The sequence below is a fragment of the Barbus barbus genome (genome assembly GCF_936440315.1).
Source record: "Barbus barbus genome assembly, chromosome: 28".
Taxonomy (NCBI): domain Eukaryota; kingdom Metazoa; phylum Chordata; class Actinopteri; order Cypriniformes; family Cyprinidae; genus Barbus; species Barbus barbus.
The window spans coordinates 15,100,818-15,118,620 of record NC_136756.1 but is presented as its reverse complement, the minus strand read 5'-3'; the positions used below and the strand labels follow the sequence as shown (position 1 = coordinate 15,118,620).

At 37.7% G+C, this 17,803-nt stretch overlaps 1 protein-coding gene across 1 annotated transcript in view; it reads left to right on the top strand.

Moving 5' to 3' along the window:
* Nucleotides 1-1,698: 1,698 nt before the first annotated feature.
* Nucleotides 1,699-17,803, top strand: part of LOC306848501 (breakpoint cluster region protein) — a 41,961-nt gene continuing 25,856 nt past the window's right edge. The window contains exon 1 of the mRNA XM_079383093.1: nucleotides 1,699-3,601. Within this exon, the coding sequence (XP_079239219.1) occupies nucleotides 2,239-3,601 (1,363 nt within the window). The 5' untranslated portion in view covers nucleotides 1,699-2,238. The remainder of the gene's footprint in view (nucleotides 3,602-17,803) is intronic.

Below are 17,803 nucleotides of genomic sequence, written 5' to 3'. Positions count from 1 at the left end.
CTTCCTGGATGAAATTAGGCACATGTGACTATTCCTTTTACCAAAAAAAAACTTAATGGTAAAAAAAAGTATTTTTTTAATCATCAGATTTTTTTGTCATACTGTCTAAGTTGTTTGCGTGAAGCATTGTAAGAACATATGAATTATATCTGTGTTTTCTTAGCTTATAATAGGCATAGCTAGCATGTGTCAAAGATATTGTGTCAAGCTATTATATCAAGTTTTATCACGGCTGTCAAGGGTGGGGACAGTTGCAACATGTTATTGCAACCGTCCCAACATGCTGTCGCTTACCCAACATTGATACACTTGGTTAACTGCTAGTTGGTCAAACTAGTTCTTAAGATAGTGACTAAGTTCATGCAACTGGCCTTAGTTCAGTAACCTTTCACAGATGTTAACAGAATAGGCTATTATTAAGTTTTAGTGTCTTGATTCTGATTAAATTAATATTTTGTAGTTCAAATGTATTGTAATAATTAACCAAGACAAGGTTGATACATGTTACTTGATTTTTTTTTCTTCCATTTACTATTCTTTGTTTTTATACAGCCAATTTAACTTATTAAAGACCATGTATAATATGCACAAATAAAATAAAGAAACTGCACAATTATATTTAAGAATGGTTTAAATTACATTTTAATGAATGTTGCAACTGCCCTGTGGACTGTTGCAACCGTCCCCTGCATGCTGTGGGGTCAGTTGCAACATTTGACTTTGTCTATTCAAGTATAAATTGTGTGTATATAATCATATGTGCACATGTTAAAGCAATGTGGGCGAGTAGCCGACTGATGTTGCTTTATTGTATTAAAATTCTGGCTTTCTAATGCAAACAGTCTCTGAAAAACTAAAGGAAATGCAAAAAGTGTTGCAACCGTCCCCACTCTCCCCTACAGTAAAAAGTGTAATATTGTAAAAACTTTCTAATATGCTGATTTGCTACTTAACATTTCTTCTTATTATTAATGTTGAAAACAGTTGTGCTGCTTAATGTTCTTCGATCCTTTAAAATAACTGCATATAGCCTATTTGAAATAATTTTTAACACTATAAGTGCCTTTACTGTCATTTTTTAAATAAATGTAGGCTATTAATTTCCTGTAAACAGGATTCAGGTGTGAAATCTGTGTAGCTCTATCTCTCAATCACTTTTATTTATTTAGGCCTTTTGAGGTGGAAATAGGACAATAGTTCAGTTGATGCCGCCAACTTTATGGCTCCAGTCAAAACGATCAAACTGCTGTTCCACACAGAAACGCTAGATGGAGACAAGTTCACATGACAGACGCTACAAAATGCCTCAGAAGTTTACAATCCTACTGTCAGGTGCATTTACAATAGAATAAGTTTAAACATTTTACAGAAGTGGCATTTATCAGAAATATTGATAGAGTCTTAAAATGTGAGGTAACTGATATCTGGTTTGCAATTAAAATGCTAAAACAATCATATCAATTCGATAAATTCAACAAATCCGATAGGCTACAATGATGATTTCAGTGAGTTCACTTTGGCGATTGCAGTAAACAGATAAGTTAGACGAGTGGAAAATAAGCTAAGCGTCGCAAACTGTTTTTGCACGATTACTTTTTATTGTTCCTGAATAACCGAGTCTGTGTCTTTAAACTGAGAATGTCTGTGCATTCGCTGTTTAACGTGTACTCGTCTAGTCCCACCTCTTCCTGCAGAAGCACGGAGTGCGAGGGAGAGACTGAGAGCAAATACAGTCAGATCATATGGAGTGACGGACAGCGATGCCAGTGGAAACCCTGCAAGAGTACAGCGTATCCCTGACAAATACGGACGTTTGAGAGAAGAACGGAACTAACTTCTTCGGATACATCACTGAAATGAGCTAAAAATCAGATTTCATCAACTAACATAAAGGACAAGTGAATTTTTGCAGGCGAAACTGTGTTTACAAGGGATTCTCAGTCATCATTTGCCATTTAAATGGCATGAAACGCGGATGTCAATAGGTGTTTGAAGTGCACATGGATGTTTCAGCTCTGCTTTTTGTCTTTATGGAGAACATTGTGTGTCTGTGCAAGATCAGCTGAGTGAGTGTTTATCAGATGCTGAGATGATGTTCTGCATGTTCACAGGACAAGTTCATTTGTCTGATATTAAGTTATAAATCAGCATGGCTTTGGGTGTATTTTCTTACAGACAAGTGGATTTTAACATGTAATTTGTTTGCAATTAAAAAAAGTAAACCAGCAGTAAGCAATCATGGTAGAATCTGTTGGGTTTGTGGAAGCGTGGAAAGCTCAGTTCCCTGACTCAGATCCTCCTGAGATGTCTCTGAATTCTGTTGGAGACATTGAGCAGGAGCTGGAGAAATGCCGAAACTCTATTAGGTGTCTGGAGATGGAAGTGAACAAAGAGCGCTTTCGAATGATCTACCTACAAACGCTTTTGGCCAAGGAGAGGAGAAGCCATGACTCTCAGCGATGGGGCTTCAGTAGGGTCTCAAAAGGTGAGCGTAAGCCAGCGGGCACCCATCATCAGAAAGCTGACGGAAGCAGGTGTCTCCCAGCTAAACTGAAGCACACAACCGCAGCAGAGGACAGCCACGAGTCTCAGCCTTGTGTTGAGGTGGTGGGATGTGATGACTCAGACTTGGACAGGCAGAAAAACAGAGATGGAGAAGTTGACGGGATGTCTCCATACAAAAAAAGGAGCTTTGAAGTTCCAGTCAGGCCCATTGCTGGACGTGGACCTGCGCACCATGAGGTGGATGGCGTTCCAGAATCTCCACCAAAGGAGAAGGTCACCACAGGGTTAGGAGTCGCTGCGCTTCGGTCAAACTTTGAACGTATCAGAAGAGCCAATTCTCAAACATCTGGAGAGGGGAAAAGCGAGAAGCCTTACTACGTCAACATGGAGTACCACCATGAGAAAGGTCTTGTTCGCATCAATGATAGAGACGTCTCAGAGAAGATAAGTAGTCTGGGCAGTCAAGCTATGCAGATGGAGCGCAAGAGATCTTTGCATTCTGTCCCAGGCAATCTGTCCACTGCTTTCGGGGATGTCCGTAAACCAGAGCGGTCCCATGAAAGAGCCATGGACAGTGGTTACAACTGTGAGTACGAGGAGCCTGATCTAAACCCTGGGTTCCTCAAGGAAAGTTCAGTAAGACTTAATGGAAGAAGAGCACCTCAGCAGAACTGGCATCAGTCAGACTGTCAGGCCTATACGACTGTTTATGTTGGGGGCATTATGGGAGACGGAGAGGACCTGCACTTGACCTGGCCCAGGCGGTCTTATTCCCCTGGAAGTTTTGAGGATGGATACACGCCAGATTGCAGTTCCAATGAAAACCTGACGTCCAGCGAAGAAGACTTCTCCTCAGGGCAGTCCAGCCACGTGTCCCCGAGCCCCACTGCCTACCGAATGTACCGAGAGAAGAGTCGCTCTCCATCCCAGCACTCTCAGCAGTCTTTTGAGAGTGGCAGCCCCCCTACCCCACAGTCCCAAAAGCGGCTCAAGCAACAGCTAGTGCTCTGTGACACCAATGTTGTTGGTGTCCGCAAGATCTGGCCTGCTGATGGAGGTTCCAACAACTTCAGCAACAGTTTCCATGGAGATCTGGGTAAGACCGCATTCTTGCAGTGGTTACTTTTGTATGTACTGTAGTGTCTGTTTAGGATTTCACTGTACCACAGTGGGAGTATAATAATAGAAAAATGAATAATAGGAAAACCTTTTGACCTAAGAATGTTTTATAAAAAGCTTCGTTTTTTCTGTCAAATTTCCCACGATCCTCAAGCAACCCCTGTACCCAAGATTGAAAACCCCTGAACTCTAAAATAAGTTGAAGCAAATCCATACATTTTTGTGGTTTTATTTTTCCAACTACATTTCTAGCCCTCTACTATCTTTCTTCTTTATGTGAGCTCTCCATGTGGTTTCTCCTGTTCCTTATCTCGCTGTCATGATACGACTGGTCTGATCTGCAGCGTTTGAGGCCAAGAATGGCCTGAGGCAGCGCAGTCGTTCACTCTCTGTCCACTCAGAGCATTTATGCATCAGTTCACATTAGTGTTGTTGTCCTGCCTAGGGATAATTAAGCTAAAGGGGTCATCCAGCATGGTGAATTTAGCAAAGCTTTTTGTTGGGGGAGGGGTAAAAAGCTAATTACAAGAAACAAATTAAGAGGGGAACTGAAGATACCATTTGGACTAAACGATCAGACATCTGTGGTTGGTTATATTGGTTTGAATGGAAACACAAAGAATGGTTTTTCATTGTGAATGGGAGCTATAATGCATTTGAATGTATGGTCACAATGCAAATGGTATGTAGGCTATTGTAGCCATGCAGTCTGGTTTTTCTCTTGTGGGTCATCGCAATGCAAAGAAGAAATGTAGTTTGTAGCACAATGTCAGTATGAAGCTGTCTTGCACTCAGAAGTAGTTTTAACAGTTTAATTTTAACAATCACTTACACTTTAGCAACTTGTCCTGCAGGAATTGTAGGTGGGGGGAGTGAATGTCCAGCGCTCTCTCCACCCTCAATAACACGACTGAGGTGCCCTTGAGCAAGGCACCGAACCCCCAACTGCTTCCTAGGCGCCGCAGCATAAATGGCTGCCCACTGCTCCGGGTGTGTGTTCGCTGCTGTGTGTGTGTGTTCACTGCTGTGTGTGTGTGTTCACTGCTGTGTGTGTGTGTTCACTGCTGTGTGTGTGTGTTCACTGCTGTGTGTGTGTGTTCACTGCTGTGTGTGTGTGTGTTCACTGCTGTGTGTGTGTGTGTGTGTTCACTGCTGTGTGTGTGTGTGTTCACTGCTGTGTGTGCGCACTCAGGATGGGTTAAATGCAGAGCACAAATTCCGAGTATGGGTGACCATACTTGGTCACATGTCACGTCATTTTCACTTTTCACTTTTTTTTCTGTTCAGATTGACTTAATTTGGGGTCCCAGAGAGCCTAATGATGTACAAGAAATGAAATGAATACTTTTATAATACTTTTATTTTGCAAGGATGTATTAAATTAATCAAAAGATTGTTAGAAGTTTTTTTCCCCACTAAAATATTAAGCAGCACATCTGATCAGATTGATGATAATAAGAAATCGTTTTGAGCACCAAATCAGCATAGATTGATTTCTGAAGGATCTTGTGACACTGAAAAGTAGAGTAATGGCTGCTGATTATTTTAATGAAAAAATAGCTTGTTGAGCTTAAGAGAATTCTTTCAAAAACATGAAAAATGACCCCAATTCAAGTGTCCATTTTTCAAGCATAACATTTGAAGCATGTTTTTAAGTTGAAATTTTGTTTATAATGAATTCAAATCATAGATATGTCTTATCAAGCCATTTTAACCAAGCATTAGAGTCACAAAACAGAACATTAGCGTTACATGATTTTGCAAGAGCTCAGTAATGATATAACCTAGATTAAACTGAATACATCATAATTGCATTGCTCATGTTGGTTCACATCTCGTTTTATTATGTGTTTTCTACAGGCAGCCTACAATTGGAGACTGTCTTAATGTTTTATGAAATATTCAAGAAGCCAGTAACTCTTTAAGTTTAATTTTTCAAGTGCAATTTGACAAAAAGTAGAGGAACTGATAGAAGACTTCAGAGCTAAGAGCAGATTTCTCTCCTTTCGAGCAGAAAAGAGCTCATCAGCTCAGTCCAAGCTCTAGTTACGTAAGCAGGCAGAGAGAGCACAGAGCTGCAAACTCAGCATGCCACAAACAAATTGCAAATGACCAGTGTAAAGTTGCGTTTCATTGACAGCATCGTGATTTACACCAGTGAGAAGTGCAGCCGTTCTTCAAGCTGTCTCTAAGCTTTCCCAAAATTCTTTACTGCAATCTTAATTAATATAATGCCCTCGAGCTGTTCAAAAACTGCACTTTCGAGTCTTGCAACATAGTTTAAACGGTCTCCGTTAGATCCGTTAACCTGAAAGAAAGTGATCGGAGAGCATGATGCGCAGATTTTAGTCCTCGAAATTCTCAGTCACGCTCACCTAGTGCCCCTCCCTCGTGTAAACCTCACCGGGCACTGCAGCCACGTGCGCTTGTCAAACAAGCACATGCTGTGCCACAGTCTGTGGTAACTGCCCTGATTTTGTTAAGGCAGCATTTTTTTATTATGAATTAATCATACTTATATAAGCATGATAGTGACTGATACTAGAGGTTATTTTGCAACAAGGAAAAGACGTTTGGTGGAAATCTCTTGAGGTAACACCTACAGTAAAAAAAAAAATTCCTTAGACCTCTTCTGTGGTAAAACAGTTATTTTTCACTCATGTTTCTGTATCCACCTCATTCACAGCACTGGTGATTGCTGTCATGATCAAAGTGGATTCAGGTTGTCTTTGTGGGCATTGTGCTGACAGAACCAGTCAGTGAAGGAGATCAGGTGGTTCTTATAGTTTTACCGATGGCATTTTTCTTGGGAAGCAAAGTTGGCAGATTTCTCTTCTGTCAACTGGGTGTTAAAACTCATCTCTTAGGGGCAGACCGGCCCTGGCAGACAACCTAATCCTGCCTCTGTTATTAAAATAAACAGTCCTTTGTTAAAGTCCTCACAGACTCTTGAGTTCACTCGGCATGCTGGCTTGAGCTAAAAAAAAAAAAAAAAGTCTTGCTAGAAGAGTTATTTTCAGGCTTGTGGGTTCTGCATGGCAGGGTTGGGAAAAATTCAGGATTAAATAATTGGTTACCTTTCAGTTCCTTGAGTCTGTCTGAATTTGATTGTCTGTCTGTCTGTCAATCGTTCGCTCTATCCCGTGTCCTTTCATTCTATCATTCTCTCTCTATCCTCTCATTTTTTCTTTATATAATTTGCTCTGTCCTTCGCTTCTATTGCTCTTTCATTCTGTTGGTTGTTCTGTCCTTCTATCTATCTGTCTGAATTTCTTCAAATTTCATTTCGTTGTAATTCTTAATTCAAATTTCAAATAAACATTTTAATTCATTATCCCGTTTGTTACCTCAAATTCAGAATTTCCATTGAAATTTAGAAGACATTCTGAATTAAATTCTGAATGGCGCAGAACCCTGCTGCATGGAAATCCTTTCTGATAACAGCTGGTAATGCACTTTACCTTTTAGTTTAAAGTCATTTTTGTAAATTCTTGATTATTTTGAGGCTTTGCTTACAGAATCTGTGGTTCACATTCAGTAAGGCTTTGGAAATAGCGAGAGGTATTTGCTGGCTCTTATCCTCCTTGTTGTTTTTCTGTTTTATCATCTGCCAGAGCCCATAAATCCACCGAAAGCCTCAACATCAGAAATACCGCTCGTACAACATCAAACGTGCACCATGTGCGCATAAAGCCTGACAGCAGTAGCAACCGCTGCATGTAATTTGCTTCTTTTCAAACAGTGTACTTATGTGCTCTGTTAAGCTGTAATCTTGTGCTACCAGTGCCCTAAGACACACTAACTGGCCTTTTTTCTGTGTGTGACTGTTTGTGTGTCACCTGTTGTCCTGGGGGTCAGGCTGTGTAAATGGGGGCAGGGCTGAGGCCAGGCTGGCGTGGGTCCAGCTGGCATGGGTCTCAGAGAGCCCTGCACCACCATCACCAGCTGCAGGGGAAAGAGCACATCTTTCTCACTGTCATTTAATGGGAGGAGCTTCTTACTCTACACAAACACATTGGTGTGTTATTTTATGAAGCACAGATGTAAACCCATATATAGGAAGAAACAGTCACAACACATTTAAAAACATTTGTATTCTTGGGGAATTAGCTGCTTTCTAAAAATTAGTTTTATATATTGGCATAAAGACCTTATGGAATTATTTGACAAGGTCTGCTTTCCTGTATTAAAACAGGAAGTTTGGAAAGGAAATATTGATGCGCTGTCCTTTTTTTTGGAGTGTCCACCTTTACTATAGTATGTCTGTTAAAATAACACTACAGTGTGTTCTGTTAAAGAGGAACACAAAGAAAAAAAATCTCAACAACTACCTCAACAAACAGATATGACTGAAACAAGTCTGAAAATTGCCGTCGGTGTGCCATCAAAGTCAGTAGAATTGGTCAGTAGAATAAATTTTTTTGGAATAAAATTAATACTTTTATTTAGAATTGGCACATTAAATTAATCAAAAGTGACAGTACTAGAGACATTTATAAAATTGCAATTCTGTATCTGTTCTTTTGGACTTCCTATTCATCAAAGCGCCCTAAAAAATCACGGTTTCCACAAAAATATGAAGTAGCACAACTGTTTTCAACATTGATAATAATAAGAAATATTTTTTGATCACCAAATCAGCCTATAAGATAGCTTTCTGAGAGATCATGTGACACTGAAGTAATGCTGCTGAAAATTTAGCTCATCACAAGAATAAATTACATTTTAAAAATATTTAAAAATAGAAAACAGCTATTTTAAATTGTAATATGTTACAATATTACTATTTTTACTGTACTTTTAAATTAATAAATGCAGCCTTTAATCAACATTACAAAAAAATCTTATCAACCCCAAACTTTTGAATGTTTATTTTATACTATTTTTACTTTCATGTTTGCATATGTGATCTTAAAGTAAAAGTAGAACAGACGTACAATTGTACGTTTAAATATCCACATTTTAGTATCAGCCATGTTACTGATATATCGTACAAAATTCTTCTTTACTATGCAGTTTTCCATTCTTTATTCATTACAATTAGCACAGTGACTGAATCAGGCAGTGCTCTGCGTTTCCCCTGAGGTCTTCAGCACAGTGCAGTCTTGTTATTTTAACTGCTGTACATTATTCTCGTCTTACTCAGCCATGTCACCTCCCATCCTAATTCTGCACCAGTCCCTCTTGTCTGCTACTGGACCACCCCCTCTCCTACATTTCTCCCCAGCTGCGTAACCTATCTGACCTAATTTTCTTTGTCTTTTTTCTGTTCTGTCGGTCCCCCGTGATTCACAGTAACATCATAACCCTCCGCTGCCTCCCTGTACTACCACGACTGTCTTGTCCTTTTGCCTGTCTTCAGATTCCTGATTGATGTTAACCCTATAAAGCTAGCTGTATCATAGTTATGTACATTTTTAAGGATTCTGAATTATCAACATGAATTCACCATTATAAAATAATCAATTATCCATTTTTAAGAAGTAAAAGGCCTTTTAGTATAGTAAAAAAAAAAAAAAAAACTCCACCTTCAGGTTGTGGCACATGTTATCTTGCAGTAAAATCTTTACTATTTTTATCATGGAAATGTAACTTTTATAATGTTAATAATATTTGAGAATGATATTTGAACTTCAATTTACTTGATTATCAATACATTTCTTTTTAGAAAAATCATTTTAAAATGTGAGTGTCAAATACTATTTGTACTTGTACATTTTTACAATTAAATAAACTGAACTTTATGGTGATAATATCAAGCAGACAAGTAAAAATGCAAAGTTTAACTTTCCACTGTTTTTTGCCCTGATCCCCCTCTGGGGCTTACCCAGCTTCCCTGGTGGGACTGAAAGGGCCTTCTGTGCTCCTTCCCTAAAGTGTTTATGGAATGTCTCAGCTGCTTGAGAAGTGCGGTAAATACACGGCTAATGAAATGTAAAGTGGCCCACGAGCACAGGCACTGACCCCTGGGGGCTGTTGCGCAGTCATGTGTGTGGAAAGTGGTTGGTGTAAAGTGCAGCCTGGAGGTCAGATACATCACTTATAAGATTTAAGATATTATCCTGTGGTGTTATGGTAAAAGTTCCTTATGTTTATACTCGGCATGTGATATACTGCCTTTAGTGGTTACTGTTGATGCCATCTGCTCTGTGTATGTACTATGGATGTTCAGGGCACCAGACCAAAAAAAAAAAAATCACCATCATGAACATTTTAGGAGCCAAACTACTTTTTAGATGACAAATGATAGTATGACTTAATAAAGCTGATTGTTCTGCAACTCTTCACTTCATTGAGTATAAAGTTTCTTATGTTTTAACAACAGTGAACAGTCATGAATGATGTTTAGTACACACACAGACCGACAAATTACGTAATATACACTTTTTTCCCTATATGTATAAATTTGTTCTAATTTGATGCTGTTACTCTAGTTATCGTTGTTGTATATGTGCCTTATCAATATCAGTTTTTTTTTTTTAAAGAATATTTTTGATTGTTTAGGAAGGAAACTTCCAAGTCATTGAAAAAGTTCCCATTACAGTCTGTTGAAACCTTACAGTTCACTTTGTTAAATAATAACCAGTAATATTTTTGTAAAATATTTAAATTTAATCTAATTAGAATACTGTTATTGATTTATTTAAACAAAACGGTGTTTTAAATATGTTTCTTGTAAATATGTGACATATCGGTAAACAGACTGATGTAAGTCTCACTAACGTAAAATAAATATCACAATAAAAGTTTACAAGTTCATTTTGAATAAGACCAAAAATGATTCTCAGTTCAGTAAAGGAGTCAGTTGTAAACTCGGCCTGAATTAGGGGTCGACCGACATGTTTTTCAGGGCTGATGCTGATACCAATTATTACAGATCAAGTAGTCTGATAACCGATATTTTGAAAAGATATAAACAGTATTATCTGGGGTAAAAATAAAAATGAAGAATAACCAGCTCTCTGACAAAAACTTCTTAAATTTAAATGCTTTTCAATTTTTTGAAAATGACCGATACCAATAACCATAAAAACCCACTTAATATCGGCGCCGATAATCGGTTGACCCCCTAGTCTGAATCAGTCACAGGTTTCTTGAATATATGTGACTGACTCATGAGTAATTTTCCAGTTTATAAGAGTATTTTTTTTTTTTGCAACTCAGACATTGTAACTCACACTGTGTTTGTTTTTGTGTTCTGGAAAATTGATTTGTAGTTATTGTCAGACATATTTTCTTATATTAGATCATTCAAGTCAATTTAGGGCCCTGATATGTGGCTGTGTTTGCATTGTTACTCAAGTACAGACTTGGACATTTATTAAGCTTTGATATACCCTGTTCCCACTCAGATCTATTTAAGCATTTTTAATTAGTATGTTTGGCAGTCCCACCCTGATTCTCATTAGCTCTTCTCAACCTATCTGATAAATAAAGAGAATTTAATGACTGTGGTGTGGTCACTTTGATTCATCTTCCTCCATAATGAAGGCAGCCGATGGGCGATGGAAGTGTTTTGGGGAAGCATGAGAGAACTGGCCATCAGCCAAACCAGCAGGCAGTGTGTGGTTAAACACATACACTCCTCAGGTCCAGCAGTAGTGCCACCCTTTCCCAGGCCCTGAGTTTTTATTTTGATTCAGTATGTGGATGGGATTTGCTTATAAAGTCCATTTGGGAACTCCAAACAATTGAGTAAATTTGGCCTGTACTCTGTCTCTTTCCACAGTGCGAAATAAGCAGAAACGTTTCACTGCTGATTTATTGAAGGCTTAAGCTTTTGAATACCGCAGAGTCTTTAGCTACCATGCCAACCACTGGTTTAATGGTCTTACCAATACTTAATTGCTTAGAATCGGTTTAGATATTAAAATGTTGGTCAGACTAATTGTTTTCATTTGTTGTGATGACGTTATTGCACTGAAAAGCGTTTTAGAGTAACTGTAAGATCTGTTGTAGAGCCAGGCTGCGTTTGATAGGACTGTCTGCTTTTTCTTCAGAAGGACAGAGAGATGCGTATTAATAGTGTTCCAGAAAGCCATTGCTATTTTAATTCGTTTTTATGAATATGAGGCCCAACTATGCTTTTCCACTCCCTAAATTATCTCAAACCAGACATTAATCTGACACAGAATTACTAATAGCATTTTATGCTAGGAAAAAGCAAAACGTTTTGGTCATTGTCCTGTGTTGATACTATATACAGTACATAAGGCATCCCATTTATTGACCAGCTGCTATTTTTTCTCCAGAATAAATCTAAGCAAATCTTGTATTGACTCCTCAACTGGCTGTCCTAAGTGAATTGCCTTTGACGGAGGCTATTTTTTAGTTGCCTCTTGTAGCTGTGCAAATGTGTCTGCGTGACTTTCTGGTAAAATCAATTTCCACTCTCACCCACATTACCGACCAGCTCCCCGGTGACCGTGCTGTCGAGAGCCCCATTGATTTAATGAAGAAGCAAATCCTTTTAACATCACAGCACTTTTCTCTTTACTCTCAGAGGCCTCTCCTGAAATCGATGTGTGTGGAGTGAAGGCCAGTGGCCCCATAATTAACCCATCCCGATCAGGTGCTGGATTTAGGTGTCACTCACTTTATCTGTTGTCCCAGTAGGAGACAGGGAGCACATATTTGGATATTTTAAAACCCAAGTTTGTTTTAAATTGTTTGGCTTTAACGAGCAATAGAGTGAAAGAACAATGGATAGTGCGAATGATAAGACATGAATGAAAGAGAGCGAGCGAAAGAATTATAGAGTGAACAATAGAGTGAAAGAATGAAGGATAGAATAAAAGAGAATGAAGGTTTGAGTGAACTATAGAATGAAGGATAGAAGGAAAGAACACGAGAGAACTATACAGTGACAGAAAGAAGGACAGAGAGAAAGAACAACAGCACGAGCGATTAGACATGAAAGATAAAGCGAGCAAAAGAATTATAGAGTGAACTATAAAATAAAAAAATTAAGGATATAAAGAAACGATATAGCAGACAATAAAATGAAAGAACAAAGCATAGAAAGAACAAAGGATAGAAAGATAAATTGTTTCGATGTCAAAAATAGAGAAATACCAGACTATTTCAAAATCGTTTTCAGGTTTTATGAGCTGATTTTTGTTAGTTATCTATTGTTGTACAGTTACCGAAAACAGTTTTTCTAAAATGTAATTTTAGACTTTGTTTACAAAATGTTTCCCATCATCCATCTCATAAATGTACTTATGGTTTTATTGCACTGTGACTGTGTTACCTTCCACCATTATCATTCGATTATTACACCAGTTATGAAAACAGCTCTATTGAGCAAGTCCAGACTTTTAGTCTTGAGTCAGTGAGTGAAGTGTGGAGATGTTTACAATTCCAGCTTACAAAGAAAGACATGAAGGGGGGCCGTTCCCAAAGACCTGTCATCATGGAATCTACCCTACTGAGTGTTTATCACAGACTGAGCGATCCAAATAAATGCATTCTGTCCTCCCACGTTTACCTGGCACTGCTGTTAGCCGTTTTATATTGTTATGTGAAGAAGGATGATTGAGAGTGTCCAGAAATGTGTAGGTCATATTAAAATGAATAGGCTTTCATCAATCCTACATGCCTTTTTACGCACCTTGGGAAATATATTAAGAAATACCTGTTTCTGTCATTGATATTCTCACTTCTCTTTGTACCATTTTTGTGTTTTTAGAGGGGAGGCTTGACATGTCAAATGAAAGATGAAGAAAAGTGACCTGAACTGGAAATACTGTAGTTCAAGTACATGTAACTATATGCTGTTGGTTCAAATACGCTTCAAATATGCTGCTGCTAACCGTAATTGCTGATCGTTTTTTAGTTTTTAGTGGAACTTATATTTAACGTTTCGAATTCAAGTCCAAACTAGGGAGGAAGAAGAGTAACATACTGAAATGACATTTGACCTGCCTCCTCTGTGTAGATATTCTTGTTCCTTTTCTATTGTTTCTTTTGCAGGATGCCAAAGTATTTTATCGACTTTGTGAACCCAAGAAAAATGCCCAAAACTAAATGGAAACTTGAAAAAATCTGTGATGTTGCTTTGGTGTTGATGTGACGTTGTAGACGGTGTGTCATAAACAGGAAGTTGCTTTATCCAAAATAGTAACAGTTGAATGGCTGTCAGTACACTGAAGAGCTTTTTCCTGCCTGCTATATTTACATCGTCTCCCTTCTGAGGGGAAAACGGTCCACCAGTTTGTCTTTGAGGTGTTACGGAAATTTGAGACACAATAACCACATGCTCCAGATAAAACGAATGTAGTACCGACAGGCTTTTGATACACGCATATACGCCACATCCGTTGTTTCATGAGTTGGATTTACATGTAAACCTGCCAAAAATGATATTTTCACACAACAGATATGTCCTGTTGACCTACTGCTTCCTCTTAAGGGACCATATGCACACATATAGAGGAACGTTACAGCATGATCTGTATTCATCTTCATGCTCATCATGCTGCAGACATCATAATCGTGAAATCTTTATCTGTGATATAAATAGTTTTTTTTTTAAAACCTTCGCAAGATGTGTCCTACTTTATAAATATATATAAATTCTAACTTTTAGTTTTTTACATATTGTGTGTATATATATATATATATATATATATATATATATATATATATATATATATATTTAAATGATTTTAGATTATAATTAATACATTATAATAATTTAAATAATTTATTATATATACAGTGGTGTGAAAAAGTGTTGGCCCCCTTCCTGATTTTTTTTTTTTTTTTTTTTTTTGCACGTTTGTCACACTTTCAGATCATCAAACAAATGTAAATATTAATCAAAGATAACACAAGTAAACACAACATGCAGTTTTTGAATGAAGTTTTTTATTATGAAGGAAAAACAAAATCCAAACCCACATGGCCCTGTGTGAAAAAGTGCTTGCCCCCTAAACCTAATAACTGGTTGGGCCACCCTTAGCAGCAACAACTGCAATCAAGCGTTTGCCATAACTTGCAATGAGTCTCTTACAGCGCTCTGGAGGAATTTTGGCCCACTCATCTTGGCAGAATTGTTGTAATTCAGCCACATTGGAGGGTTTTCGAGCATGAACCGCCTTTTTAAGGTCATGCCACAGCATCTCAAGAGGATTCAGGTCAAAAAACACTTTTTCACACAGGGCCATGTGGGTTTGGATTTTGTGTTCTCTTTGATTAATATTTAAATTTATTTGATGATCTGAAACATTAAAGTATGACAAAAATGCAAAAAATAAAAAAATCAGGAAAGGGGCCAACACTTTTTCACACCACTGTGTGTGTGTATATATATATATGTATGTGTATGTATGTGTGTGTGTGTTTGTAGTTGTTTTGTTTCGTATTTTATTATTTATTTGTATTTTTGTCTGCAGTTATTATACATGATTATTCATGACCTACCACACAGGAACCTTTTCGCTCTTGAATTTTCAGATCACCTAATGCAGCCTTGAATAAAGTTTGATCCTCGAGTTAGAGAAGATGAGCAGCTGGTTATGTTAGAGTAGATCAGTGAATCTGATCCTGAGATGGATTGTTCCAGGCCTTACACATCTGGCGCTTTCCATTCCCTTTGGGATAATATTCAAACACACGGATTAAGATGATCTGTGTGTGGTTTGTGTGTGTGTGTGTGTGCACATATCGGTGCAAGGAAAAAGACTAAGATTGGGGCGACTTTTTTTGATATTATTGCAGGATAGAAATGCTGATATTGCGTCATGACAGTTTAATCTGCCTCGTGTTGAACTGTGTGATGCATTTGTATTCACTGCCAGCAGACACTGAACCATCTGCACTCGGTTGCCCTGTTCATTGCTTACCAGAGGACTGTGATTTTTAAGTTCAGAGATATATATATATATATAGAGAGAGAGAGAGAGAGAGTTATAGCTCTTTGTTGGTATCTTTGCCCTCCCATTTGTGGATTTTTGAATAGCATTATATAATAGCTTTGAGTCTTCGTCATTTCAGAGATAAATTCTCAGTATTTAATGTTTCCTTCCAAGGAAAAGGGGGTAATTTTTACCATTTTGTTCCATCGAAGGCCTTTTTAAGACTTCCTGGTTGTGTCTGTGAAGCTGTTTGACAGTGTGACATGAGAACTGCTGTGGATAAGGAAGTGCAGACATGAAATTGCAAGGAATTCTTCACTTTCTAAGCCTTTGACCGTTGAAATTTATTATGTTGAAAAGTTGGTTTAGGATCATGAATTAAAGGCATTTGATTTGTTGTTGGTTATCAGGGATATCAATGTTTTTAATTATAATCTATCTATCTAGCTATATAGCTGTGTGAATGTTTGTGTGTTTTTGTTGGAAAGATGACCTTGCTTTAAACGTGTGTTTCCTTTGGAAAGTTGAGTGTCGTGGTCAGACATCCTTGCACATTTCCTCAATGGCTGATTCACAGTCACCGTGACCAGCGAGTCTGTTCCACACACACTAATTTCATCGGATGATTGGCATTTTGCATGCCAATTTTAAAACCATATGTTTTTGTGGTCTACACATTGCAAATTACATATATTTTTTGCAAGAATATGTAAGGAATAATAAATATAAAGGGATTATATTATATTTTTTCCTGTACGGTTTATAAGTTTGGGGTCTTTAAGATTTTTGTTGTTGTTGCTGTTGTTTTTGAACTCTTTTTTTTATTTTTATTTTTATTTTTATATGATAACAAAGCTGAATTTTCAGCATCATTACTCCAGTCTTCAGTGTCACATGATCCTTTAGAAATCATTCTAAAATGCAGCTTTGCTGCTCAGAAAAAAAAAATCTTATCATCAATGTTCAAAATAGTTGTGCTGCTTAATATTATTGTGGAAAGTCCAATAATTGTTTTCAGGATTCTTTGATGAATAGAAAGTGCAATTTATGTGCAATAGAAATCATGTTTTAACGCCATAAATATTGATGATGTCAATTTAATGCATCCTTGCTGAATAAAAGTATTAATTTCTTTCAAAAACCTTTGAGCGGTAGTGTATTTGCACACACAGGAGAAATAACACTAGGGCGACTTTATGCATGTGCTCGTATGAAACACATCCATTTCCACAGTCTATGTGGCCTTGGTGTTAGCCACAGGAATTGTTTTGCTCAAGCTCAGTTTTAGTGGCTAATCACAAAGTAACACACGCTGCCCTTTGGCATGGCTCTTCCTTCTACATTGGGACAGCAGAGACCTATTTCTCTCACCCTTTTTCTATCTCTCTCTGTAATCCTCTACCTCTTTTCTCCTGCTCTCTATTTGTTCAGGCTCTGTCTATTATTCTGTCTTTTTAAGCAGGCTACATGCCAGGCCACTCAGCAGGGCTGCCTCCATCTTTCCGATCTTTCTCCCATCTTTGTGCTCTCTTAATATCATCCCATGTAAGCCTGTTGACTGCTGAATGAACCAAGACACGAGACGCTGCAGTTCTGAATAGTGAACAGCAATTCTGGGTGATGCCCTTTTGCTGCTGTTTATCACAAAGCCAACAAACTCTCAATCTTTCAAAGTCTTTTGGGCTTTTTATATAAATCACATTGTGTATATGAGTGGTTGTTGTGCTGGATGGATATGAGTATACAGGCCTGTCCTTTAGGTGTCAGGGAGTAGAAACTAGAGAGTGTGAAATTCAAAGCGTCATCTTCTCCTTAACAACTGTATGCAACATAAGAATTATGTAAACAAATAATAATCACTATAAGGTTCAGTTCGTTATTTTCTTTTTTTCTTTTTCTTTTCTTATTTTCTTTTCTTTTATTAAAGTATTAGAAAAGAAGTTAACAATAAGAAACTTTAGCATTACCTATTATTAAAGGGGTCATATGATGCTTTTTTAAAGATCATTATTTTGTGTATTTGGTGTAACAGAATATGTTAACATGCTTTAAAGTTCAAAAAACACATTATTTTTCAAATACTGTACATTATTGTAGGTCCTCTATGCCCCGACTCTCTCAAATGCTTCATTTTCTACAAAGTCCCTCCTTCCGACAAGCGCAGTCTGCTCTGATTGGCCAACTGGCACAGTGCATTGTGATTGGCCGAACACTACAAGCACTCGTCAGAAATGTAACTCCCCTTTCCATAATCGCCAGCTTCAGCTTTCAAAATAAAAGTAAAGACAGTTAATAATGTCCTTAGTTTTACCATCAGT